General features: G+C 39.9%; 2 protein-coding genes across 4 annotated transcripts in view; both read left to right on the top strand.

Annotated features, from left to right (window-relative positions):
* The window catches only part of TMTC1 (transmembrane and tetratricopeptide repeat containing 1), a 260748-nt gene extending 255101 nt beyond the window's left edge, over positions 1–5647 (top strand). For 2 of the 3 annotated variants that reach the window (XM_029204346.1, XM_029204347.1), the window contains one exon: positions 4235–4398. In XM_029204346.1, the coding sequence (XP_029060179.1) occupies positions 4235–4375 (141 nt within the window). In that variant the 3' untranslated portion in view covers positions 4376–4398. Of the gene's footprint in view, positions 1–4234 lie in introns of all 3 variants that reach the window. The other variant, XM_029204345.1, reaches the window with a different exon arrangement.
* A 7757-nt stretch (positions 5648–13404) lies between these two features.
* The window catches only part of OVCH1 (ovochymase 1), a 47762-nt gene continuing 35478 nt past the window's right edge, over positions 13405–25688 (top strand). The window contains exons 1-9 of the mRNA XM_029206697.1: positions 13405–13522; positions 14101–14219; positions 14499–14596; positions 15368–15540; positions 16943–17030; positions 22959–23092; positions 24301–24441; positions 24552–24682; positions 25417–25507. Of these exons, the coding sequence (XP_029062530.1) occupies positions 13405–13522; positions 14101–14219; positions 14499–14596; positions 15368–15540; positions 16943–17030; positions 22959–23092; positions 24301–24441; positions 24552–24682; positions 25417–25507 (1093 nt within the window). The remainder of the gene's footprint in view (positions 13523–14100; positions 14220–14498; positions 14597–15367; positions 15541–16942; positions 17031–22958; positions 23093–24300; positions 24442–24551; positions 24683–25416; positions 25508–25688) is intronic.

The following is a 25688-nucleotide window of genomic DNA, read 5'->3' as shown; positions in this document are numbered from 1 at the left end:
TACTCTGCAACTATTAGCCTTGATCTAATAGAGGAACATTGATGGCGAATCCAGTCATGACATCTATCAGAGCCCAATAAACCAAGCTCTGACCTTAATGACATTCTAGGGTGTCCAGCAGTATCTAGTTGGGAAACATAGAATGAACTTACTTTTAAAAACAGTAACATAATAATTTTAAATATTTAAATAATATATTAAATAGTTGCACTTTCCGATAATACACTTAATATGTTTTTAGATGGAGTGCACCTGCATTTAAAGAAATGGGTTCAATTGTTAATTAGATAAAGTACAATAAATGCACTCAAGAGTGTTCATTAAGTCTGGAAATAAAGAGAAAATAGTACATTTATTGAACTCTTTCAGATTAACCAGTGAACCCATTGCTTTAAATTTAGAGGTGCTTCCCCTGCAAAGGTATCTGGAGATTGAAGAAGGATCTACTGAGTGTATTATTTCAAAATATAACGAACACACTGATTAAAAATTAGTTTATCTTTTTTCATCTTTGCGGCCATGATGTGTTAAGTTGAACGATATAAAATTGCCATGTTTGTAATTTTAAATGTTTAAATTGAAATGTAAATTCATATGATGCAATCCAATACAAATATATAGACCAGGCACATGGCTTGGATGTAGTCATTTTGATGTCACCATTAGGATGCAGGATTATCATTATGACGCCTTCAAGAACAACCATTAACTTTCTGTGACCTTTGCATTGCCAGGAAGTGCATGCATCAAGCAGTGTTATCCCATTCCTGGGCCGCACTGAGCCTGAGCCTGGGTGAAGCTTAGGAAGGACTGAGGGCTGTGCAAGTCTGAGAGTTGGAATAAGGCTTTGCAAGGAGATGACACAAAGAGAGAGAAAAAGAGACTTGACTCTTGCTCATACTACTTGGAAATAAAAGATGATATTTTTCATGAAGTTTTATTTAAAATGAAATGGATCGACCAAAAAAGCTACAAGACATTCTTTTTTTTTTTTTTTTTTTGCGGTACACGGGCCTCTCACTGTTGTGGCCTCTTCCGTTGCGGAGCACAGGCTCCGGACGCACAGGCTCAGCGGCCATGGCTCACAGGCCCAGCCGCTCCGCGGCATGTGGGATCTTCCCAGACCGGGGCACAAACCCGTGTCCCCTGCATCGGCAGGCGGACTCTCAACCACTACGCCACCAAGGAAACCCCTACAATACATTCTTTATAATCAAAGAGTTGCATCACCTGGGCCATATCACAAAGTACTATTTTCAATCCTGCCTTATGACATTAACGCGTTTTCTAGAATGGAACTGGCCAATAGAACTTTCTGAGATGACGGAAACGTTCTATGTCTGTACTGTCCAAGGTAGTAGCCACTAGCCCCACATGGCTAATGAGCACTTGAAATGTGCCACTGAGCAACTGAATTCTTAATTCATCTTAATTAACTTACACTTAAATAGCCGCATATGACTAGTGGCTATCATAGTAACTAGCACATTTCTAGAAACTGGATAATTCAAATTCCCTATCTAGCATCTGGAAATTGAGGACATTGAATTAAGGGATATAACTTGTTTTAAAATTAAGGCTTCCCTGGTGGCGCAGTGTTGAGAATCCACCTGCCAATGCAGGGGACACGGGTTCGATCCCTGGTCCGGGGAGATCCCACATGCTGTGGAGCAACTAAGCCCGTGCACCACAACTACTGAGCCTGTGCTCTAGAGCCCGTGAGCCACAACTACTGAAGCCCACATGCCTAGAGCCTGTGCTCCACAACGAGAGAAGCCACTGCAATGAGAAGCCCGCGCACCGCGACGAAGAGTAGCCCCCACTGTCCGCAACTAGAGAAAGCCCACGTGCAGCAAGGAAGACCCAACACAGCCAAAAATAAACAAATAAAATAAATAAATTTCTTTTTAAAAAATTAAGGCTTCCGGGGCTTCCCTGGTGGCACAGTGGTTGAGAGTCTGCCTGCCAATGCAGAGGGCACGGGTTCGTGCCCTGGTGCAGGAGGATCCCACATTCCATGGAGCGGCTGGGCCCGCGAGCCATGGCCGCTGAGCCTGCGCGTCCGGAGCCTGTGCTCCACAACGAGAGAGGCCACAACAGTGAGAGGCCTGTGTACCGCAAAAAAAAAAAATTAAGGCTTCCAGTTGCATCAAGAAAAGAGCAACTTGAGGGAGAAAATAACTCTATGATAGATCTTTTTTGTGAAAGGACAGAGAAAGCTGGTGATCAGAGGAGATGCCTGGCACCAGGCTAAGGCCTAACTTCAGAGAAACCTCTTGGGAAACCGATTTCAAAATCAACCGCAGTAGGAACACAGTTTTGAGAGCAATCTAAGAGCCACAGATGTTCAGTTATCTGCACCTATGTGCTAAGCTTAATAAACATCAGGAGACACTCTGAAGATAAATACTTGAATTGAAAACAATAGTAATGTCGCTAAATCCAGGTTCTCATTTGTTCAGAATTCTGTTCAGCCTCTTATCAGAATCAGTGTTAATAATCAGAAATATTTTCATTTGGGCACATGCCAGCTCCTGGATTCCCAATGTGCAGTTATCTGTTATGTCATTTTTACTCTCCTCTTCACCGGTATGACAAGTGAATACCATAAGAAATGGGCTGTGTTTACTCATTTACACGTAAATAGTCGTTTAATAATAACAACAATGACAGCATCGGATTGAGTGCTCATTATATGTCAGGCAGGGTCTGAGGTCTTGACACTTGTTCATTCACTTGGGAGGTAGTTAAGCATTCAACAAATATAGGTCGCTATTGCTACATAGTACTTTCACGCCAAGAGGTACTACTTGCAATTGTGGTGGAAGTTTAGAGAGTAACTAGTTTTCATCCACATGGAGCTGTAACTGAGAATAAAGCACAGCAGATGCTTGCTTTTTTGGAATGGAGAGATCTCTACCGATCTTGGTTCTGAGACTTAGCAGCACACAGATATGAAAGGGGGTTGACCATACGGAAGGAATACATTTAGTGGCAGAAAAGAGGCTGGAAAAAAGTTAGTAATTCTGACTAGTTTGTCAGGGACCTTCTGGGACCAGGCACGCATGGTTGCCAGTTAGGGAAGCATTGAACAAACCAGATGGGGGCCAAGAGAGGGGTCTTTAGCAGGTCCAGAGTGACATACCTTCCCCCCCCGCCGCCTTTAGAGTATCCGGCAGACATATTGTCACACACCTTGAGTATGGGATAAATTTGACTCCATATTATTTATTATCAGTTCTTTTTATTTTATAAAAACTTAGATTTGCATTAAAGCCTGTATTAGGCAAAAGTTGCTTTTATGTTTTAAGGTGAAGATTAAAATACTTCCTACCACTAGGGCTTCCCTGGTGGCGCAGTGGTTGGGAGTCCGCCTGCCGACCCCCCCCGTGCCCCTGTCTGGGAGGATCCCACATGCCGTGGAGCGGCTGGGCCCGTGAGCCATGGCCGCTGGGCCTGCGCGTCCGGAGCCGGTGCTCCGCAGCGGGAGATGCCACGCTTCCCTGGTGGCGCAGTGGTTGGGAGTACGCCTGCCGATGCAGGGGACGCGGGTTCGTGCCCCTGTCTGGGAGGATCCCACATGCCGTGGAGCGGCTGGGCCCGTGAGCCATGGCCGCTGGGCCTGCGCGTCCGGAGCCGGTGCTCCGCAGCGGGAGATGCCACAGCAGTGAGAGGCCCGCGTACCGCAAAAAACAAAAAACAAAAAAAAACAAAAAAAAAATACTTCCTACCACTAAATAGCTGTAGTGGACTCCTGAACTATTTACTTTTTAATCATTACTCTTGAAATTTCAAAAACGTCTCTCTCTCTCTCTCTCTCTTTCACACACACACACACACACACACACACACACACACACACACACACCCCTCTCCCCCAACCCAACCTTCTTTGTGTCCCCTTCCCTCTCAATATGAATTTCCAGTGCGTTGGCTCCACTTGATTACAAAGGAACAGTGCTAACCCTATGAGAATGCTATGAAATTATAGCTTCATACCCTGTATTAGTAGAATTGGAAATCTGTTTTGCTGCCATTTAACCTTATCCTTCACATTCTCCATCTGGTCTGGTACTTAAAACAAATGGATTCTCAAAGGCACCAACAGATAAGGATAAAATTACACATGCAGACAGGGTCTCCTTATGAGGATGTTAATGTTAAAATGGACGAGAAGGTCTGTTTTTTATCTGATGGATCAGAATATAATTATTCTCTTTCTTTTTCTCAACAGGGAAACTACGTGTCTGCAAGAGCTTATTATGAGAGAGCCTTACAGCTGGTTCCAGACAGCAAACTGCTGCAGGAAAATCTTGCCAAATTGGATCGTCTAGAAAAAAGATTACAAGAAGTTCGAGAAAAGGATCAAATGTAGCAGCATTTGACCAAGTCTCCAAGGGACAGTACTGGTGCCTTTGGAAGAGGAAGAACTGACAGACGGAAGCCTTGCTTCCACATCAGTTGGGGCACAACCGATGAAGTTTTCCTCTTACTCGAGTTCAGGGTGGCACATTTTGGGACAATTGCTGGTAACCCTGCGCTGGGGACTTGCATTTCCATGAAAGAAGACAAAAAGAGCAAAGCAGGGGCTAGAAGGCCTGAAGGAAGGAAAACAGCAGCTACACATTTTACAGACATTTGTTTGCTTTAATTCCAGATTTCCTTTCATATGTTTGTCTGCTTTTCCAACCTGGAAATCTATTCCATTTCTTAGTGTAGATATTTGTGTCTCAGAAACAGAGGCTTGAAATGCTATGAATGCATGGCATCTCTTCTTTAGGAGAGGAGATATTTCAGGAAGGGTAAATCCTCTGGGATAAACCATTTGAGAAATTCTACCAAGAGGTAGCTCATTTAATTCTCCAGAACTAGAAATGAGTATCTAACAGTTTTTGTAAAACCTTAGGGAATATATGGGGAAAGGGGCTATTGTAAGATAAAGCTAAGTAAGGTTTGTCTAATATCCTTCTGAGGCTAGTGTTAGAGCCCTATTGAGAAGTAAATTAAATTCCACTCTGATACAAGCTGTTTTCCCATTGCCTAATATGTCAAAAAGGAAGCTTCTGGAATTGTGTATGAGTATTCTTATTCCTAGGGAAAAATCAAGGGTCTTGCTACCCCTGACTCTTCATGGAAATGTTTTAAATTAATTTTATTACAAGTATTACTAGAGTAGTGGTTCTGCTCTAAGATTTCATAAGTGCTTTTAAAACTCGTAAATGTTTCTGCCTCCAAATATATTGTTATTTTGGTGGAGAAAAAAATAGTATATTCTACATGAGAAATATTAAAGATATTAATTGAGAGAAATGTTCTACTTTATTATCTTAACACTCAGACGTTCTGAGATTATTTTTTGAAAATATATTTAACCACTGAGGAATCTTTATGGTAGATTACAGAAATCTTCATAGACTCTAAATAGATGGACAGCTCTATTGATTTGTCTTCCTAGGCTTAATGAGAATTCTGTGCTTAGAACATGAATGATAGAACCTGCAGTTCCTGGTTCTGTATTTGTAATTTTGGAGATTTCATGGAGAATGCTCAAAAAATCTAGGAAAAAAAGTCTAAATTCATAACTTTAAAATATATATTTATAGTTAAAAGATAGGGATTGCAAAGTTGAATTTACAATTTGTCTTTTAGTGTTATTTATTTCATAACTTATAAAATATTTAATATATACACACTTTTTTCCCTGTACATAGTGGTTTTAATAGCAGTTTTCACAACTGATCATACAAAAATTATAAATCTAAATTACAAGGTAGTTAAGTTTTAACAGCCCCTAAAAAAATTTGTCTTCACTCTTCACTTGCTAAAGCTAAAGAAATTAGGAATCAGCCTTCAGTGTTTGGGAGGTAATATATTTTGAAATTGAAGAAATTGGAATACTGATTCTCATTTGGTTTTCATCATAAACTTAAAAAAAAAACAAAAACCCACTCTGGTCAGTGCTGTTCCTGGCTAAGCCAGGTGTCATAAACATGTAGGAGCCTGAAGACACGCATATGTCACACACTCAGGCCAGAGCAAGAAGCCTTCCGCTTCTTTTCAACCCCAGTATCAGAGACCACTGCCTCTCTATGTTGTTATTATTATTTTTTTGTCAAGGTAAATCTAGATAAAAGGAGGAAAAACTTCTTTGGAAAGGGATGATGCCAGGAATATTTTAAATGCAAAGGATTACAGAATTTGAATTAGCAAATTCTGTTTGTGTGTATTCTGTTTGTGTATATCAATAATCCAATAATGTATATATTACCACTCTGATCTTCTGTTTCTAATAGTCTTTTAATGTTATATATCATAAATATATCCAAAATTTCATTTAAAATATTTTTATTCCCTCCCAAATTATACTTCTGTAGTCCTAAGGTCAAGAAATGTACTAAAGTATTTATTGTAAAATAACTACTCCATCCCCAAAATGAAAAACATGAAGCCCTAGCTAAAAGCAATATCTAGGACTTTAATTACAACTTTTTAGTTTTAGTGTAAAAAAAACTCATACTTAGAAAGTTAATGGAAAAGATAGAGCCCCAAATTTTGAAAAGCAATTACGCCTTACTTGAAGGGCTGCTAAAGATAGGCGAGTACATTTGTTGGAATAATTGAAATGGCTATTACAGCCTAAAAGTTTCTGAGAGAAAATGGTCACTGTCCTTCAGGAGACTTTTCCTGCCTTCTTTTGGGTGCTTTTCTCTCTTCCTCTGTTCTCTGTCTCTCTCTTTCTCTCTCCCCCTCTCTCTCCTGCCCTCTCTTACTCGCCCCTTCTCTCTCTCCCCCTCCCTTTCTCTGTCTTTCTCACTCTGTCACTCTGTCTCGTTCTTTCTGCACACACTGGCATCTCTTTGAACATTAAAAGTAAGCCTGTTTGTTGGACCAGATATTTCTGTCCTGAGTTAATACTTTCACTTAGATGTGGCCAGTGAAATACTTTTCATAGTTGAGTGGTGCCTATAAGAAAATAAATCACATATTATTTTTCAGAGATATTAAATGTATTTTATAACTATTTTTATTTGTTCTTGTAACATGAAATAATATGTGGAATTCATCCTTATCAAAACGAAAATGGAGTGCCCTGGCTATTCATGGAGATGCATCCAGGCTCCCTTAACAAAAGCATGCTTGGCTGTGAGTTGATAGCCCCTTTCTGAGATGGAATTGCAAAGCCAGCTTCGTGGACGTGCAGTCTCTGTAGACCCTCAGAGTCCTGCACTCAGAAGCACCTTATGTTTGGTTGAATTCTCTGCTTGAAGTTCTCAGTAATTTTTGAATAATTCCATTTTGCACTGGGTCGTGGGTAGGAGGGAAGGTGGCTGAGGACAAGACAGGAGTTGCTTCAGTCTAGCTGAACACTTGATCTAATGAGGAGAGTTTCATTTGTGACTGTTACCCTGTGCAGCATTGGCTATTTTGTCTCAGCTACACTTAGAGTTCCTTGTGTACATATATTCCCCTCCTACTGCCAGTCTATCTAACCTGTCCTTCTGTCTGACCAGAACCAGTTCTCCTTGCCTTCAAATTCTCCAATAAGTGGCAGTCCTTTCACATGTCCTTCGACATGGAGCCACGAGAATGGCTTTACAAGTTTATGTTAACCTTAAGAATTATTCAGGATTTTAAAACTGATTCAGATGTTTTCAACCTGTTAACAGCATTCGTAAAACATGGTTCAGTGATGTAACGTAAGTGAACTAAACCAAAGATTTAAATACCTTGGAGGAAAAGAAATTTTATTTTAGGGAATCCTGAGATATATCTTTTAGACCTGTTTATTTTGCAGCCCATCAAAAAACAAAGAGGATTTTCAGCGCTTTGATTCCAACTCCCCACAGTACTTCACAGCCCCCAGTGTACGAGTCTGACATGCCTAACACGTGGTACCTCGGTTTGGTGCAGGGTTTTGCAGTGGTTGTGCAACTGCGTTTCAACAGGACTGAGAAAATCCAAACCTTTCCATACAGGGTTTTGTATCGCCTCTATTAAACATTCCAGGCCTCCCGGATTGAAGAGCCGGGTTCAGCTGATAGCTGAGATCTCGCCCCTCACACACAGGTGCTTTGGCCCTGGTGGATCTGAGAATAACCTGCGTGCACACCTTTAGGAATCCCTGGACCCTGGCCACCCAGGTTATGATTCTAATGTGCAGTGAGGCATTTGACCTTTATATTTACAGAATTCTTGGTTCTCAGGTGGAGAGGGATTGCCTTGCCATTTGCACATACCAGACGAGGCACCCGGTATATAAAACTCATATTGTTTATGACTCATAGAAGGGCCCATGACATAGAGCCGTGTTCTCTATGCCTCCCTCTTTCTTTAGGTTACACATGTCAGCTTTCATTAATTATTTCTTAATTGTACTCATTAGAATCAGTTTTTTAAAAAAAACAACAAAAACACTTTTTCTCTGATTTGTGATGGATTTGCACCTTAGATCAATAAATCCAGAGGGTATTAGTAATAACACTCAAAGCAAATGTAGTTATAGGTGTTCTGTTTATTTTAATTTTTTTCCTGGTTTCCGAATCACATTTACTTTGATTAAATTGTATGTTGGTATCTCCCAATAATAGCAAAACTTAACTATCTAAATGGCATCTTTTGGCATTTTAAAAGTAAATACCTGTCAAATCTTGTATTTAGGCTGTAATTGAATAGGATGAAAACTTACAATGCCAAAAACTATGGAGAAATATAACTGTTTATGATTATTCTTGAAGTTTTCAATGTGAAAAATATGTTGAACAGTTCTTCCAAAAATATCACTTCATTATTTTTTTTTGGTAGTCATATAACTTAAAGAGAAGAAATAAAATAACTTCAATCAAAGCTAGGGTTTACTGTCAGTAAAATAAAATGTCACAACAGAATCAATATCTATCAATTGGCTCATATAAAAATGTTCCATTTTTATCACCAAGGATCCTTTCCATTAAAACCTTTAGGCCATATGACTTGTAAAATTAGCACCCATCACAATTAGTTTGTAAGTTTAGATCAGCATTTACCACAAACTGAAAAGAGGCGTCTATGTCCAGAAATCCAGGAGTTTTTTCCCATTCTCAGTGGGGCACGTGGTGCATATTTGTATCACTTTAGACTTTTCCAATGTGCATAATGTCCTTCTGGGGTTGTGTTGCTGGTCCATAGGAGGGGAGACCCAGTCCAAGAACCAGGAGATCTGGATTCTAGTCCTGCTCTGCCACCGAGGTGCCGTCTCACCTGGGACAAGTTACCAAGTGTCTCAGTCATGTTTATTGCCCGTTAAAGGAGTGGTTACTCCTATGGACCTATCAAGCTCTGTGAGTCCCCTGAATCCAAATGCAAAGCCCTCTGCCTCTGAAGAGATAACTGATAAGTGTCGCCCTTCGTTTTAGAAATTCTTAACCATTGCAGCAAAACACATACACAAACAACCCTAAAAGTGACTGAACTGCCCAAGTGCTTTAATATGGCAGAGGTAACTACTCTTATTTTGCAGTCTGTACATATAAAAATAAGCGATTTTTTTACGTTTCTAAGGAAAAGAGATTTTTAAAAATTTCCTCCAAAGGAACTAAAATATCTGTATTTTAGCCCCATGGCTTGCTTTTACAATGTGGAAATCATATGACTTGCTGTGACTCACCCATCCCTCCTTTTGTCAGAGGAAAATACTTACATCATGTTCTTGATCAGTTGTATATAAATGTACATTTTTGTTACTTTTGCTGTGCCAGTTAGAAATATATCTCCCATAAAGTATTTCTCCCATTTAAGTCTGATTATGTACACTTTGCCTAGATCTTTCCAAAATAAAATTTATGTAAATGTCTATTTTATATAAAATATGATGAAAATAATTATGTCTTGTTTCAATCTCTCAAGTGCTCTGTGATTAGTACCCACTGAAATCCATGTCACCAGTAGGTGCCTGCTTTAAAAATAAAAAAAGAGTATCCTTCTTCCTTTCCCCATTCATTCATTCATTCATTGCATTGTTCTGTGTGGTTTATGCCTGCTCTCTTTTTCATATCCCACAACCACTGTTTCAGTGCTTATGCATTCCAGATCTTTTCCCCTCATCTTACTGAGATGCCTTCACCTCTTTATGGAGTAAATACAAGGTAGAAAACCCTCAATATCCTGCACTCAGTCATCTACAGACTTAACCTGCGCCCAATTCTCCCCTCTCTCCTGTTGCTACAATGAAAGAAGAGGGCCCTCGGCCCTGGATAATCACAACTTGTAGAAATTCATTCCATTCTTTAATCTCTTTCTTCTTCTTCCTTAACTTCTTCCTTTTTCTGGCTCTTATCAATTCTGTTCTATTTTAAAAACACAGATACAGGGCTTCCCTGGTGGCGCAGTGGTTGGGAGTCCGCCTGCCAATGCAGGGGACGCGGATTCGTGCCCCGATCCGGGAGGATCTCACGTGCCGCGGAGCGGCTGGGCCCGTGAACTGTGGCCGCTGAGCCTGCGCATCCGGAGCCTGTGCTCCGCAACGGGAGAGGCCACAACAGTGAGAGGCCCGCGTACCGGAAAACACACACACACACACACACACACACACACACACACACACACACACAGATACAGGTAGCCACCATCAAGATCACTTGAAAACAATCCTTCCTTTATTCCTTTTCACCTCTGGCTGCTACTGCATTTCTTTATGTCCTTCACAGCCAGACTATTTTGAATAAATTGTCTTCACTCATTCTTTCTACTTGCATCCTTCACATTCTCTCTGCAACCTAGTGAAATCTGTCTCTGCAACAAATATTCAAATCAAGTTGCTGTTTCTAACGTCACTAATAATCACTTTAGTGCTGATTCCTAGGTCTTGTGGGACTTGGGAGAGCGTTCGAGAGTTTAGACCAGTGGTTTAGCGCGAATGGAAAAACATATTTTAAACAAAATATTATTTACCCCATGACTTGCTCATTGTCCATGGGTTAGTCTCCTAACACTCCTAAGTTTACAACTGTGCTTAGAGCTGGGGCCTCCATCAAGAGTCTTGGAAGGCCTCCAATAGCAGATCATTATTTCGCTGCCCTAATGAAGATATATGTTCAAATTCAAGGCAGATTTCCCAATCCAATTTGGGAAAGTCCAGCCCACTCTGCTTGACATCCTTTCCTTTTCTGAAGTTTTCTGGTTTGTTTTGTTTTGTTTTAAATTAAGAGAACCCTTCCATTTGGACCCTTCAAGTTCACCACAAACCCAACATATTTAAACCATCAGCTTACTAGCAAATTTAAATCTAAAACTAATGACCTGGCTTTTGTTATGTATGCAATTCGTATTGAATGGCTCTTTTTCTACTTAATGGAAAGGCATTATTTTGTCAAGCCAGAAAGGAATCAACCTCCTGTATAGAAGGACAAGGTCTCACTTGAGGCTGTGAGTTTGAACTCTGGAAACAAAGGGAGCTGTGATGTAACAGGAAATGAGACAGTGCCCAACCCCATGGAGACTCCCAGGTGTGAAACACACCACTGAAGATCCTTCAAAACTGTGTGTGTACCATGTGCACAAGACTGCAAGGGGACAGGGTCTGTAAGCTTCATGAGGTTAGCCATGAACTTGAACATCGTGGGTCCAACGTGCACAGCACATGTTCATTTTTTCTTTCCTTCTATTTTATTTTGTAACAGCTTTGTAGTGACTTTAATCTGACCCTCTCTTGCTAAGAAGAAAGAGAGGAGTTTGCGTCCCTTTGGAGGGTCTGAGCTTTTATTGGAGAGTAGTGTGCCCCTGGGGCCACAGATGGTTATGGTAATAATCGTGAGGTCACTACAGTGAAAGCGAGACTCGGAGATGAGAGTGGTGAGGGCCATGGGTCAGACAGCCACCACCTGGAGAGTTCTTTTACAGCACTCAGATGTAGCAGTGTATTTTCAGAAATGGGCAGCTTACCTTACCAAGTCCCCTCCTGGTGTCCCCTAGACACCCAAGCTTGAAACCCAGGAGTCATCTACTCAGTCAAACTGCCATCCAAGTTGTGACTATTTTAAATAAATACTTAAAATGGTGCTACTCTCAAGAACAATTCAGTCCAACAGAACTATCTGTTGATGATGGCAGTGTTCCATATCTGTGCTGTCCAATATGGTAGCCACTAGGCACAGGTGGCTATTGAGGACTAGAATGTAGCTAGTGCGACTGAGGAATAAAATTATTTTATTTTAGTTAACATTAATTTTAATAACCGTACATGGCTAATGTCCACTCTATTGGGCAGTGCAACTTACGAGCTTTTCCTTGTTGTAAGACTTGGGACATAAAAATCACGGAAACCCCTTTTAGCTTCATAAGACAAGAAGGCTTGAGACGGTGTGTTTCAAGTTTGGGTGCCAATCACATTCTTGAAGCTTTTTGCCAGAAGCTTCCCAATTCACCTGCTCCCTTCTGCCGCTCTCTGACTGTCAGCTGTCTGTCCCTGGACGTGCATTCCCTCCACCTCGACTGTCTCTGTTTTCCTGTCCTTCTGTCTACCACCTGCCTGTCTCCCTAATTTGTTTACCCTCCTACCTCAAGGAGCGTTTATTTCTATTTTATGCAAAAGTGAAATAACTGGGGCTGGGGGACTGGTGTCTAGGTTAGTTAATATATATAAAATGTTCACTTAGCCTTGCCCTCATTTTTTGATAAATTATAAATCAATTACAAATTCTGGCTTTATTCCTCTCCCAGTCTCAAGCTAACTCGTTACAAGTTACTTATTAGAAAATAATTATTGAAAAAATGCTGACATGATAATCCTGCTAGTGGATTCATTTTAATACTGTTAAATGCTGGACCCTACAGTTTTGGTGCATTCCACTGAAGTTGATGATAACACTGCCACTCAGAAAAGGAACGGGGTAGAAACCTGATCTTTCACATCCACTCCCTTTGAAAACTTGGGAGTGTCACGGTCTTCAACAAGCTTCTTAGAAGCAGGGTGGTACCTTTACATATTCAAGCTTTCACGAGTCCTCCTTTCAGAGGTCAGCCTGCCTGTGTCTTGCATGGGTGCCCAGCTTCCTTGACCCTGGGCTTGGGCCACACTCCCTGGTTGGGAACAGAATTCACCTGCGCTGAGCGTTCTAGGCCACTGATGCCCTTGCTCCCGCATCTGGCCCAGGCTCACCCTCGAGGTCACCTCGCTCCTGTCTCCAAGGAAGGAGGGCGGGGTCGCTATGACACCTGGGCGGCCCGAGAGCTGCCAAGGCTCGGCTGGTCCTGAGGAGGGAAAGCTGTGCGCCCGGCTGCGCGGCAGGTGCGGCCCCTTGGCGCCGCTGGAGGGAGTGAAGAGCGCGTGCGCTTCCGGGAGCACGAGCCCTGCGGCCGCAGCGCCTCTCCTCGCCGGGTTTGCACCGCCGGCGTCTGAGGAAGACCGACGGGTCCCCGCGCGCGGGCGCCATGCGGACGCCGCCTGGGGCTGCTTCGCTGCTGCTCTTGGTGCTCGCGGTCCGCCCCTGGAGGAGCAGAGGTGAGCCTGGCGCTGGGCGCCGCCGAGACTGCGGGCGGCTGAGCACCGGCAAGGGGACTTCATTCCTCCCCAGGGCAGAAAGGAGAACAGCCAGGTGTGCCCAAGAAGGGCCTGGGCCGGATTTTCTTCTGCAATCCTTTGGATTCTGGAGTTCAAGTTTTTAGGCACATCTGCTAATCATGCTTGTGCTAAGGATTCTCCTCCAAGGAAAGATAACCAAGTAGAAGTAACTTAAAACCTAATAGCTCTGTTCCGGAGCAGCATATGTTCTCCAGTATCTTTCATTCCACCTAAATTACGTGATGCTCACCCTCCCAGAGAAAGCGCCGAATCCATCACCAGAGGGAGAGGCCCTCATGCAGTGCCCAGGTCTTTTTTATTAAGGTAGCTCAGGCTGTAAAGGGCAGAGGGAGTCGCGAGGCAAGTTCTAGTCAATGAGTTGTATAGTGTCAGGGGTATCTTGAGAAAAGAAAGGGGATAGCCTGCAGCTGAGTGACACCAGAACATCTGAGCCAGGCCAGGAAAATCCGAACGTGGAAATCAGGATAAAGTGAACGCTAACATAAGGTGCCGTGTGTGTGTGTGTGTGTGTGTGTGTGTGATCACACATATGCTCTCCCACACAGGACTGAAGTGCGGAATTCGTGCAGTTGATTTGAAAAGTACGGAAACTATCTTGGAATCGGGGTTCTTCTCTAGAGTTAGTAGCTGGGGAAATTCAACAGTTGGTGGACACCCGTGGCAGGTGGGTATAAGAAAGACATTGATTTCTTAATGAGAAAACAGTGAATTATTTCCTTTGTTTCAAATACTACAACTCCAGGTTAACATGTAATTTTTCTCCAGACCCGGCTTGACCTCACTGTCAAAGAGTTTATTTCATAGGAAATCTCTTCCTAACCAATTTATATCAGTGTCTTAATGTGACATCATATTAGAAGAGTTGATTTCAAATGTTTCTGAAGGAGATGACATCTGTGTGGAGATGTATATTAGTTGTGTTCATAACTTTTTTCTTGGGCAGGTCTCCCTGAAATTAGGTAGGCACCACTTCTGTGGAGGAAGCTTGATTCGAGATGACCTGGAGGTTACAGCAGCACACTGCCTGGCTAGCCTCAATGAGTAAGTTGTGGGTTTCCATTACTTATCAGACCTTGATCCATGGCCATAGGATTGGGAGATTCAACACCCTAAACACCATACAAGGTTCAGTCTTAGTCCCTTTCTTAATTTTTCCCTCTGGTCCACCTACCCACTGACCTTCCTGATTCCCAGAAACTTGTGTATATCCCAAGATTTCTTGTGCTTCCTACCCTACTAATCAGAGACCCCAAAGATCCCAGACATCATCGATGATCTGTGGAGTTAGTGGTGGGGTAGGGGTGATGGTTACTTATTTTAATAAAGTATTAACATCAAATGTTGAACAGATGCACTAATGTTCTAATAATCTGAGTTTCAGTAATTAGGAGGGGAAAATACTGTGGAAATAACAGATACTTGACTAGATTAAAAGAGGGTACTAGTAAAAGGAAAAGAAGGACAGTTCTAGGAACAACCTTTCTATCTTGCTTAAAATGGTAGAGCATATATAGACTGGTTTATGTACAAAAGAAGACACAAATATTTTATGCAGAAAGACAATTGACGCTAGGGGAAAGGGTTCACAGAATGTAAACACTCTGTGATTGAAAACCGTGACTTTTTATAGATACCTATAATTTACAGGGAATTATAACAATTGATAATAATCACTAATAAAGATACATCTTCTTTTAAGACTTAGAAATGCTTAAAGGTACATTAATCACTTTCATTTAATTACATGAAACCAAGACTGTCTTTCCTGGGGGAGACAGCTAGACTTATTGAAAGATTTTTGTTTGGTTTTAGGAAGCAAATTAAGCATCTGACTGTGACTGCTGGGGAGTATAACCTCTTTCAGAAGGATAAGGAGGAACAGAAAATTCCTGTCTCAGAAATTATTATCCATCCTAAATACAACAGACTTGGATGTATGAGTTTTGATATTGCACTGCTACATCTAAAACACAAAGCCAACTTTGGTAAGTAGGGAGTGTTGGAGTACAAAAAATATATAATAGAGGGCTTCCCTGGTGGCACAGTGGTTGAGAGTCCGCCTGCCGATGCGGGGGGCGCGGGTTCATGACCCGGTCTGGGAGGATCCCGCATGCCGCAGAGTGGCAGGGCCCGTGAGCCATGGGCGCTGGGCCTGCGCGTCCGGAGCCTGTGCTCCGCAACGGGAGAGGCCACAACAGCGAGAGGCCGGCGTGAGGTTAATAAGCGCTGAACAAAGGTTAATGGTAACAATATTTTAAAGTGGCAATGAAATCAGGCAATAACCATCAATTCCACAGTCAAATGAATATCAGAATGTGACAAGTAATTTATTTAAATAACACCTCCTTAATATCATCTTTCTAAGCTTCTCATTGCCTAGTTGCCTGTTCTAGCTTCCAACAATTAAAATGTGGCACAGGAGTCTGAAATTTCTGAGCGAATGCTGGAGACTTGCCATGTCATTGCTAAAATTTGTGTACTTTTACTTTAATATCATTATACAAAGGTATTTTATTATAACCCAGGAAGTTAGAGATGGGAAAACACCATATTAGTTTCATACACTATAATTTGACAGCTTCACTATGACTCATGATTTGAGAAAATTGGATAATTGTTAAATCTGAAGAACTCAGGTAAAGAATATTATGAATACTCTTCAGCCATATAAAAGAATGAAATCTTGCCATTTGTGACAACGTGGATAGGAACTTGAGGGCATTATCCTGAATTAAATAAAGAAAGGCAAACACTGTGTGATCTCACCTATATGTGGAATTAAAAAAAAAAAAAAAAAAAAGCTGATAGATACAGAGAACACATTGGTGGTTGCCAGAGGTGGTGAGAGGGCAAAATGAGTGAAGGGAGTCAAAAGTTATAACTTCCAGTTATAAAATAAGTCCTGGAGATAAAAATGTACGGTATGATGACTATAGTTAATGATACTATGTTACATAGTTGAAAGTTGTTAAGAGAGTAGATCTTAAAAGTCCTCATCACAAGGAAAAATATTTTTGTACCTGTGTATGGTGATGGATGTTAACTATACTCACTGTTTCACAATACGTATAAATAACAAATCATGTCATAAACCTGAAACTAATATAATGTTATATGTCAATTATACCTCAGTAAAAAGTATTGTAAAGAATATCAGATGGTTAATTAATAAAATTATTATATATTTTTAAAATTATGATTTAGAAATTTTCCTAACAAAGTCTGCAAATACAAAGTATAGGTCATGGCACCTGCAAACAAATGCATTTCCGTAAATACAAATTATATAATATAAATTATATAGCTTCAAGCTGAGTCTGTACAATATGTCTTGAAATGTCCATGGCTGAGCAAAATAATCAGCTTTTTTTTCCTATGTTTTGGAAGATTGTAAACCTCAGGGAACAGTATTATTTGGAGAAAATGGGAGGATTCGTTATCCCCATTCGAAAGAGAGCAACTATTCTCATAATCGGTACGTAACCCTGGTAGAAACGATCCCTGGGTTTTTCCCCCAAATCATGCCATTTTAAGGGGCCATGTTTTGGCAATTTTATCTGGTATCTCAATTACTTTATTTGATTAACATAAAACCCTAAATATTTTATCTGGTATTGGATGACAAATATTTGCTAATTGGTATTTCTGATACCTGTTAGTATGAATCATCAACATTAAGACTGGAGCTTACGAGGGGAATTTCCTGGCAGTCCAGTGGTTAGGACTCCAGGCTTCCACTGCAGGGGCCCCAGGTTCGATCCCTGGTTTAGGAACTAAGATCCCACAAGCTGCGGGGCACAGCCAAAGGAAAAAATAAATAAATAAACAAACAAACAAACACTGGAACTTAACCTGAATTGATGTATTCAAATATCTAACATTAGCAGCAGCTGGTAGTGAGATTGTTTTGGGAGTCTAGTGGTTAATCCTGTCCCACTTATTTCTGTGATAATTGTAATACTTTGTTCAGTGTTGCCTAGAAGAGGGAAAATAGTTCATGATCTATAAGCTTCAGTATCTTAAAAAATTTTTTACCTACCTTGTCCTCTATATGGCTAAGAATATCTTTAAGCTTTAAAAATTAATTTTGCAAATATCTCACTTTCTTAAGTGTTCTACATTCATTTTTTAAATCGCATTGAGCATTGAAAGGTGTTCAAAGGTAGATGAGAGTTCCATGAGTTTATAATCTGGTAGGAGGAGAGAGGTGGACAAAAATAACTATACTATAAAACAAGGTGAAATAAGCTTTATAATCCACACTACCAAGGTGTGTTGGTACTATTGACAATGGAGAGAATAATTCCTATTGCAGAGATTTGTGAGGTGTGTGTACTGTGGTTGGGAGGGGTAGAGATGCTTCAGTTAAGGGGATGGTATTGAAACTAGACAGTGAAGTATAGTTATGATTTTATTGCTCATGACGTCTTTTGTAGCTCTAACATATAAGAGATTTCTACAGATCATGCCAGGCAGAGGGAATTGTGTATAAGAAATATCAGGAGGTGAAGAATATCAGGACTGTTTGGACAGTGTGTCCCAGTGCAGCTGGAGAACAATGTTAATGTAAGTAGGAACTGGGGTAGCAGTGGACGATGAAGATAAAAAGGCCTTAATTGTGGAGGACCTTGAATTCCATGTGAAGAAGCTTAGACTTTATGCCATGGGCAATGGGAAGTCAAAATGGTGGTGAGATTATAATTTACAAAATTAATGTAAAATAAATGTAAATATCTATTACAAGTATAGGACAGAAATGATGTGGCTTAATTGCAGCCCATATTTAAAAGGCTTATTAAGAGTCTAAGTTGACTTTCTGTGAGTCAACCTAGTAATAATATAATACCAATAAAGCCTTTGCCATCTTTGCTTAAACTTTTAGATGAATAACATCCAGAGTCCTATTCTGTTAGAGTCCTGGGCTGGGGTGTAGGCAGGAGGTCTCTAGATACAATCGTTAGAGAGGAACATTGATAGGCTGGAAATTACCTGAAGGACAATGACCAAGATCAAAAGAAATTCAAAACAGTGCCTTGGGAGATGTGGTGGAGGGAACTAGGAATATATTCATTCCAAAGAAGACTTGACAGGAGGAAGGAACTGTCTTGATTTATCTGAAAGGCTATCATAGAAGCAGAATTAGACTTCTGATTAACTGCTGAGCTGAGAACAAGAGCAGAGGGTAAATGTTAGAAGAAGGTAGATTTCAGTACAATGTAAAGGAGTTTCTAATTTGAGAGATTTCTGAGATTTAATGGCCTGCGCAGGAGATAATGAATTTCCTTTATAAGTGGATATTTGAGCAGAGGATGGATGGCTATGCGTGAGATTCTAGAAAGCATTTATCTATTGGATAAGAGATACACAGATGACAGACAATTTACCCTCAAAGACAGAGAACTTGTGATTCAATTTAGATGAAGTATTGAAGAGATCTCTGCAAGAAGGACTTTCAAGACAGAGGGTGTTCTTAGTAGTATCAAACATTGCAAAAGTCAAAATGAGTTCAGATAAAATGCCATTGGATATGGTAATTCAAAAGTTAGGAACTGATTCAGTAAAATTGTAAGGTTAGAAGCTATATTCACAATGCGTTAAGAGATTGTTGAAGACTTGGTGTCTCTTCACCAAATAGTAAAAATTAATTGAGGCCCTAAGATGTGTCAGGCACTATTTTAGGTGCTAGTTATACAGCAGAGGATGAAACAGACAAAAATGTTTTCCTTTGTGGGGCAAGTTGTGGGGTGGAAAGTGGGGATAATACAGATAATATTACATACAGTAGAAGATGGTAAGTGCTGTACAGGAAAACAAAGCAAGAAGGAGGGGTAGAGAGTGCTGGGTTATGCAATAATTGGGGAAGATGTTCAGGAGGACTGTACTTTGAAAATGATATTTGAACAAAGACTTGAATGAAATGAGTGAGGCCATCAAACGGTCATCTTGGGAAGGGATATTCCTGGCAGAAAAAAAAAAAAACCAAACACTTAGCTAGAGCTAAGTGAGAGAGGGCGAAAGTGGTCATGATTATGAGTGGCCAAACTTATAGAGCATAAGAAGGACTTTGGATTTTACTGTAAGATATGGAGCCACTGGAGGATGTTGAGCAGAGGAGGAACATGATCTGACACATTTTAAAGGATCTCTTTGGCTGTTGTGTTGAAAATAGACCATAGAACAGGCAAGAGCAAGAGCTGAAAGACTAGCTCCTGCAGCAATCCCGGTAAGGATGAAGACAGCTTCGACCAGGTTTGTAACAGTCGAGGTGGTGAGAAGTGGTAGAGCCACAGGATTTGCTAACAACTTGAAAATTTGGGTTTCAAGAGAGAAAGACTTAAGATTGTGTTGAAGGTTTGTGACCTACAGGAAGGAAGGAGCTGCTATTGTTTGAGACGAGGAAGACAGCTGAGCAGTGAAGGGAAGGAGGAAGGTGGGACAGTGGCTTTGGGTAATAGGGCACTAGGATTAAGAGAAATGGGGATTTTGCTTTTTGAAGGGTAGGGCTAACTGTTCTTATGGGCAGGAGAGAGAGTAAGAGTGATTAGTCAAGAGAAATACATATGTATGTGAAGGAAGTTTCATGAGAACACAACAAATAAAGATTTAGCTTTGGAAAGAAGGAAGAGATAATTCCTTTCCTGGGAAAGGAACAGAAAATGTCAAGGTAATCTATGGGAAATTTGAAGGAATTTGCACTAGATGCTGTTTTAGTAATTGTAAGCTTTGAACTGCTTCATGTTTAGAGAACGAAGTTAAGATATTAAATAGCTTGTAGGGACTAAAGTAAGAAGTCAACTAAAGAGAATAAGACTTTCAGCTACATTGCAACTCAATATCAGCATGAATTTGTACCATATTTCAACACATCGAAAACAGACTGGTTGTTCATTGTTATTTTATGTACCACCAATAAAGAAAACAAAATACCCAAGATTAGGAGATCTCCATATAAAAGTGGGACACCTATACCTTCAGTGTAAGGCTATACAAGGCATAAGCCCACTCATGTGGAAAGTTACATGCCACAACCTTGGCAATGGATGTAGGGAGGGGTACAAATCTTCCTGAGAATTCAAATCATAAGCTAATATTCATGCAAGTCTGTAGTCTAAAATTTTCACCACTAGTGTAGTCTAAAACACCTCAAGCAGAAAAATTACGTAGTATGCAGTCAACCCCCAGGTGACTGGCCAAAACTATTACAAATCCTCTCTTGAAACACTCTTTCAATACATTGATTGTAAGACTAACATTGTGAGATCCTTCTAACCGAACTTTAAGACTCCATTGTAAGATCCTTCTGATTTTAGAATGTTCAAATGTGAAAAGACATGTCTTAGAAATGTAATAAGGCATGGAACCAATTTACCTACTTAGTGACTCCAGCATGCTAAGCAAACTTGAATGATGGAAGAAGGGTCTTTTAAATTCCAAATGGAGTTAATTAGCCAACGGTAAGGGAGAAAGAGATAATGTGAAAGTGAAGCAGGGAGTTATAGTCTCTCCAAGCCTGTCTTTATTCTGGTAGGTGGTAGCTAGACTCTCAGAAATGGCAGATTCATGGCATTCAGATGGTCTCCTTCCAAGGAAGATATTACATCTTTTAGAGCCTAGAACAGTGCCTGGCATATAATAACTGCTCAATAGATATTTGAATGAATAAATCGATGATTAATTCTGGTACCCCTCTCTCACTCAGCTTGACTAGACCTCAGAATCCTTTTAATGCAGCAATCACTAACAATAAATCAAGGTTGGCATGTGACTTGAAATCTATTTTCCATCTTTGAGTTAGAGATTTTGAATTAGAAAATAATATGATGAAAACAGGAGAAAGCAGTGGCCTTTGAAGTCATAAAGCCTAAACTGTATTTCCCATTATATGTGAGATGTGATGACTCTTTCAATATCAATCCCAGTTTTTCTATTTGGAGAAGGGGGAGTAATTTCTCTCCTGCCTACCTCAGAGGGGGGTAATGAATCCCAAGAAGGAAGATGGATATGGAGTGTTTTTCCAACTAAAGTGCTTAGAAAAGTGGGCATCGTCGTATTTTAGGCAGCTTATTGCTTTTTAAATCAAAGTGATTAAAAAGTAATTTTAATAATATTTTAAGCAGTCTATTTTTACATCTAGTTCAGGATGATGAGCTTGAATAGAAAAAGAGTAAAGCAAGGAGTTTCTGGTTAAGGAGAAGATGTTTGGTGAGAATTACAGTGTTTGGTTTTGGAAACTGGGCATAAAAGGGTTGGATAACTCCTACAGTCCTGAGAAGTTATTACTTGAAGGGCAATGGGACAGTTAGCAGGTCTCAGGTTGTTGATAAAGACTATGGAGCTTTAGAAGGAAGCTCGTTCTGACATGTTAGGTTCCAGATAAGATTGCTTTGCACTCACTCACTCACAAACATAGAAAATGAACTATGGTTACCAAACGAGGGAGAGGGGTGAGGAGGGATAAATTAGGAATTTGTGATTAGCAGATACACACTACTATATGTAAAATAGATAAACAACAAGGACCTACTGTATAGCACGGGGAACTATATTCAATATCTTGGAATGACCTTTAATGGAAAAGAATCTGAAAAAAAAATATATATATGTATGTATGTATAACTGAATTACTTTGCTGTACACCTGAAACATTGTAAATCAACTATGCTTCAAAAAAATTAAAAAGTAAATAAATGAACAATTAAAATCATGACAGAGGGTCACTTGTCAATTAAAAAAAACAATTACTTTGAACTCACATACATGTGAGCCATAGAAGACCCTGAGAATGTCTGGCCGATTGGGATTTCTTTTCTTGAGTAAATAGTATGAATTCATGTAGAAAAATAAAGGTAAATGATTGTGTGTTAAATTATGTAAACTACTTTCAAAATGTTTAAACATATTTCTAAAGATATTTGTAAAAGGTCACAGCTTACCTTACTGGAAGTTGGATAACATAGCAACTACAGGGATTATGACTTAGGCTGACCTAGGAGGATGTGGCTGCTTTGGGTTAAAATATGCTGCATGGTCAATCCATAATTCATAATCCATAATTCAACTTCTGGGTGAATATTATGAATTTTCAATTAGACTAATAAATTAGAGAGATGAATCTTAGGTTTCTTAAATTCGTAGATCAAAATTCTTGCATTTTATAACTAAATGAAATTTAAAGGGTGGTTTCTGACCATTCTCTGATTAATACTGCTCCATTTCTTGGAGAAATGACGGCAATTTGAGCATAAACAAATTATTCTCACATAAAGAATTTCCTTTGCCTTTTACCTTCTAATATCCTGTAAAATTTTAGTATTGAGTTATGAGCTAAACCTCAGATATTAGATCTTATTTGTCACACTTGACTCTGCCATTTATTATACTTTCTTCACTTTCTCCTCTGCAGCTTATGTATCTGGAAAATAATGGTACCAGAAAATAAAATTATCCTAATAAAATTTACAAGCTTAGACATAGAAAATCAAGTTGAATGTGACCATGACTATGTATCTTTACAATCAAGCAGTGGAGTGCTTATTAGTGAGTATGCTACATTTATTTTCATTTGTCATTTTAGAGTATCCAAACAACCAAAGAGGGGCTAAAGGATCTGAAATTAGATTTCTGCACACAGGGAAATTATTTCATCTTGCAAACTGTGCCCTTTTGAAGGGGCCAAGAGTGTGTGTGGTAAGAGTGGAAGCAAAGACCAGCATATTTCCTGAGGTTTATCGATTCCTTTCTCAAGTTTAATAGCAGTATTGAACGAAATTGATCTCACAATTGTCAGAAACTTCCTTTCAAGGCCATGTCAGTTTTTTCCTTCTTACCACAAAAGCGGGTGCATGTTTGCCAAATCTGGTACAGACAGAAAGCATATGGAAGAAAATGTAAACCATTCATAACCTTACCACCTAGAGGTAAATGTTGCTAACATTTTGATGTATATTTATCTATACATATTAACTGTACACACTGAACTCTACATTGTTTTATAATGTTCTTTTTTCTCATGACAATAGGTAATTTCATGTCATTTCGTTTCTTTTATTGAATACCTCTTACAAGCTATGTAAGCATAACTGATATATTTACTTTAATTGAAATATTATGTGTTAAGTGTGATAGAAGGTCTCTGGAGCTGGCATAGACCTCGGTCTGTAGGTCTCCATATGGGCAATGATTAGGATAAATATTTCTTCAGAAATATTTGACAGAATGCTATAGTCAAGGTATTGTGCTAAGGGTTATAATATTTATTGACTAAATGATTTCATGCTTTAGGCCTTTTTACCCAGTAATCATTCTTTAAACCAATCATTAAACCAGATATCATACCAAGTACTGGATGTATACAGAGTAAAAGCAGTCTCTGCCCTACTGAGCTTGCAGTTTCGTGAAGTAAATAAAGGTGTACCACAAAGTAGGAAATGACGTAGAGTAGGATATGTGCTTTGGGGTTCAGCAAAGCTCTCGTTTCCATTGGTTGTCAGGGAATGTCTATGGAGAGCTGGACTTTGAGTTATACCCTGAAGGATGAGTAGAATTTGGACATGTGAGATTGGGTATGAGGAAGTAAATGGAGTATAAATTATTGAAGCAGAGTGTAGAATGAATTAAAGGGACTACTGTGTACTTTGGTGTATTTAGAACAGAGAGTTCATGGAAGGTAGTATCAGAAAAGCACGTGTCTAAGTTTGTTTCCATCATTTTTCAGTAATCTTGTTTCAATTTCTTTCGCTTTTAAGGTAAGGTCTGTGGAAATATATTACCCTCACCATTGCTGACAGAGACCAATGAGGCCACAGTTACCTTTTTTTCTGATACAGACAACAGTGGCAGCAGCTTTGAGCTTACCTTTACTGCTATACGGAAGAACTCAGAAGCAGGTAGGTATTAAATCAGGCATGCAATTCCCTGCTGTTTTTCTGTGATATGAGGGTGAAGAAGAGGGAATGCTTTTGGCTATTCACCTAGGATTTCCGCAACACTTCCATAGGTTCAGGATGTGGGAGTGGGGCTGTGCTGGTGGTGGAAGGGATGATTCACTCTGCTGGCTATCCTCACCTGTATCCCAGGAATGTAGGGTGTCACTGGTTGATTCATGCTCCAGAGAAACACACTATAAAGGCAAGCAACTAAGGAGGCATTTACTTCATCAAGAAATTAGCTGTGTGTGTTTAGCAGAACTTGCCTCATCAGGACTGTTAAATTGTCAAATGATTAAGATCTTCTATTTGCTCTTTTTTTAACTCTAAAAGGGGATCTTTGTATGTAGTTTAAAATGTTTTAGCAGTTTAAAAGAGACTAAAACAAAAAGTAAGTCTCCTACTTATCTAACTCCCATCCTACTTCCTGAAATCAAACACTGATAAGTTTCTGGAATATCCATAGAGAGAGATTCCGAGCATTTACAAACATGTATATATTCATATTGCTTGGCAGTGCTTTCTCTACTTAAAAATATCTCAAGGATCTTTCTAGATAGGCCCAGAGGGCTTCTTTACAACAACTGCATTAAATTATATTGTGTGATTTCCCTTAATTTCTTACACCAGTTCCCTATTAACAGACTTCTAGTGAGTTGCCAGTCTTTGCCCATGCCAGCAATGCTGGTACGTTCCTGTGTCACTGTTTTTGGACGATGTGGATGTATATAATTCCCAGAAGTGGACTCACTGGGTCAAAGGGTTTGTGTCTTTAAATCTGGTAGTAATTGCCCTCCAAAGAGGCTGCAGTTGTTTACCCTTCTACCAACGGAATATGAGGGTGTGACTGAGGGCCCTTTAATATATAGAGGGAAACTTTAAAAGTTTGTATCTTCTCTTTGACCACTTCTCTGGTTATGTTTATAATTTATACAGCTGACATTTGAAGACGTTAGTATTGAATTTAACCAAAACGGTACTCATGCTGTTGTGATTTATGGTGATCCTGAAGAGGAACATGGGTTGGGTGGTAACATTCTGTCCTTTAAATTTAATCTGAAAAGTATGAGACAAACCAGAGTAGTTGGAGCATTGGCTGGCTTCCTTGGATACCATGAGGTAGAGTGGGGATATGAATTTCTTATACTGGAAACTCATGATGCCATAAAACTTTAGCTTTAAAATCTATCACTTCAACTGATTTACCA

Source organism: Monodon monoceros, unplaced genomic scaffold (assembly GCF_005190385.1).
Source record: "Monodon monoceros isolate NGI ecotype Baffin Bay Population unplaced genomic scaffold, NGI_Narwhal_1 Super_Scaffold_6, whole genome shotgun sequence".
Classification (NCBI taxonomy): domain Eukaryota; kingdom Metazoa; phylum Chordata; class Mammalia; order Artiodactyla; family Monodontidae; genus Monodon; species Monodon monoceros.
This window is presented reverse-complemented; position numbering and strand designations above follow the sequence as displayed.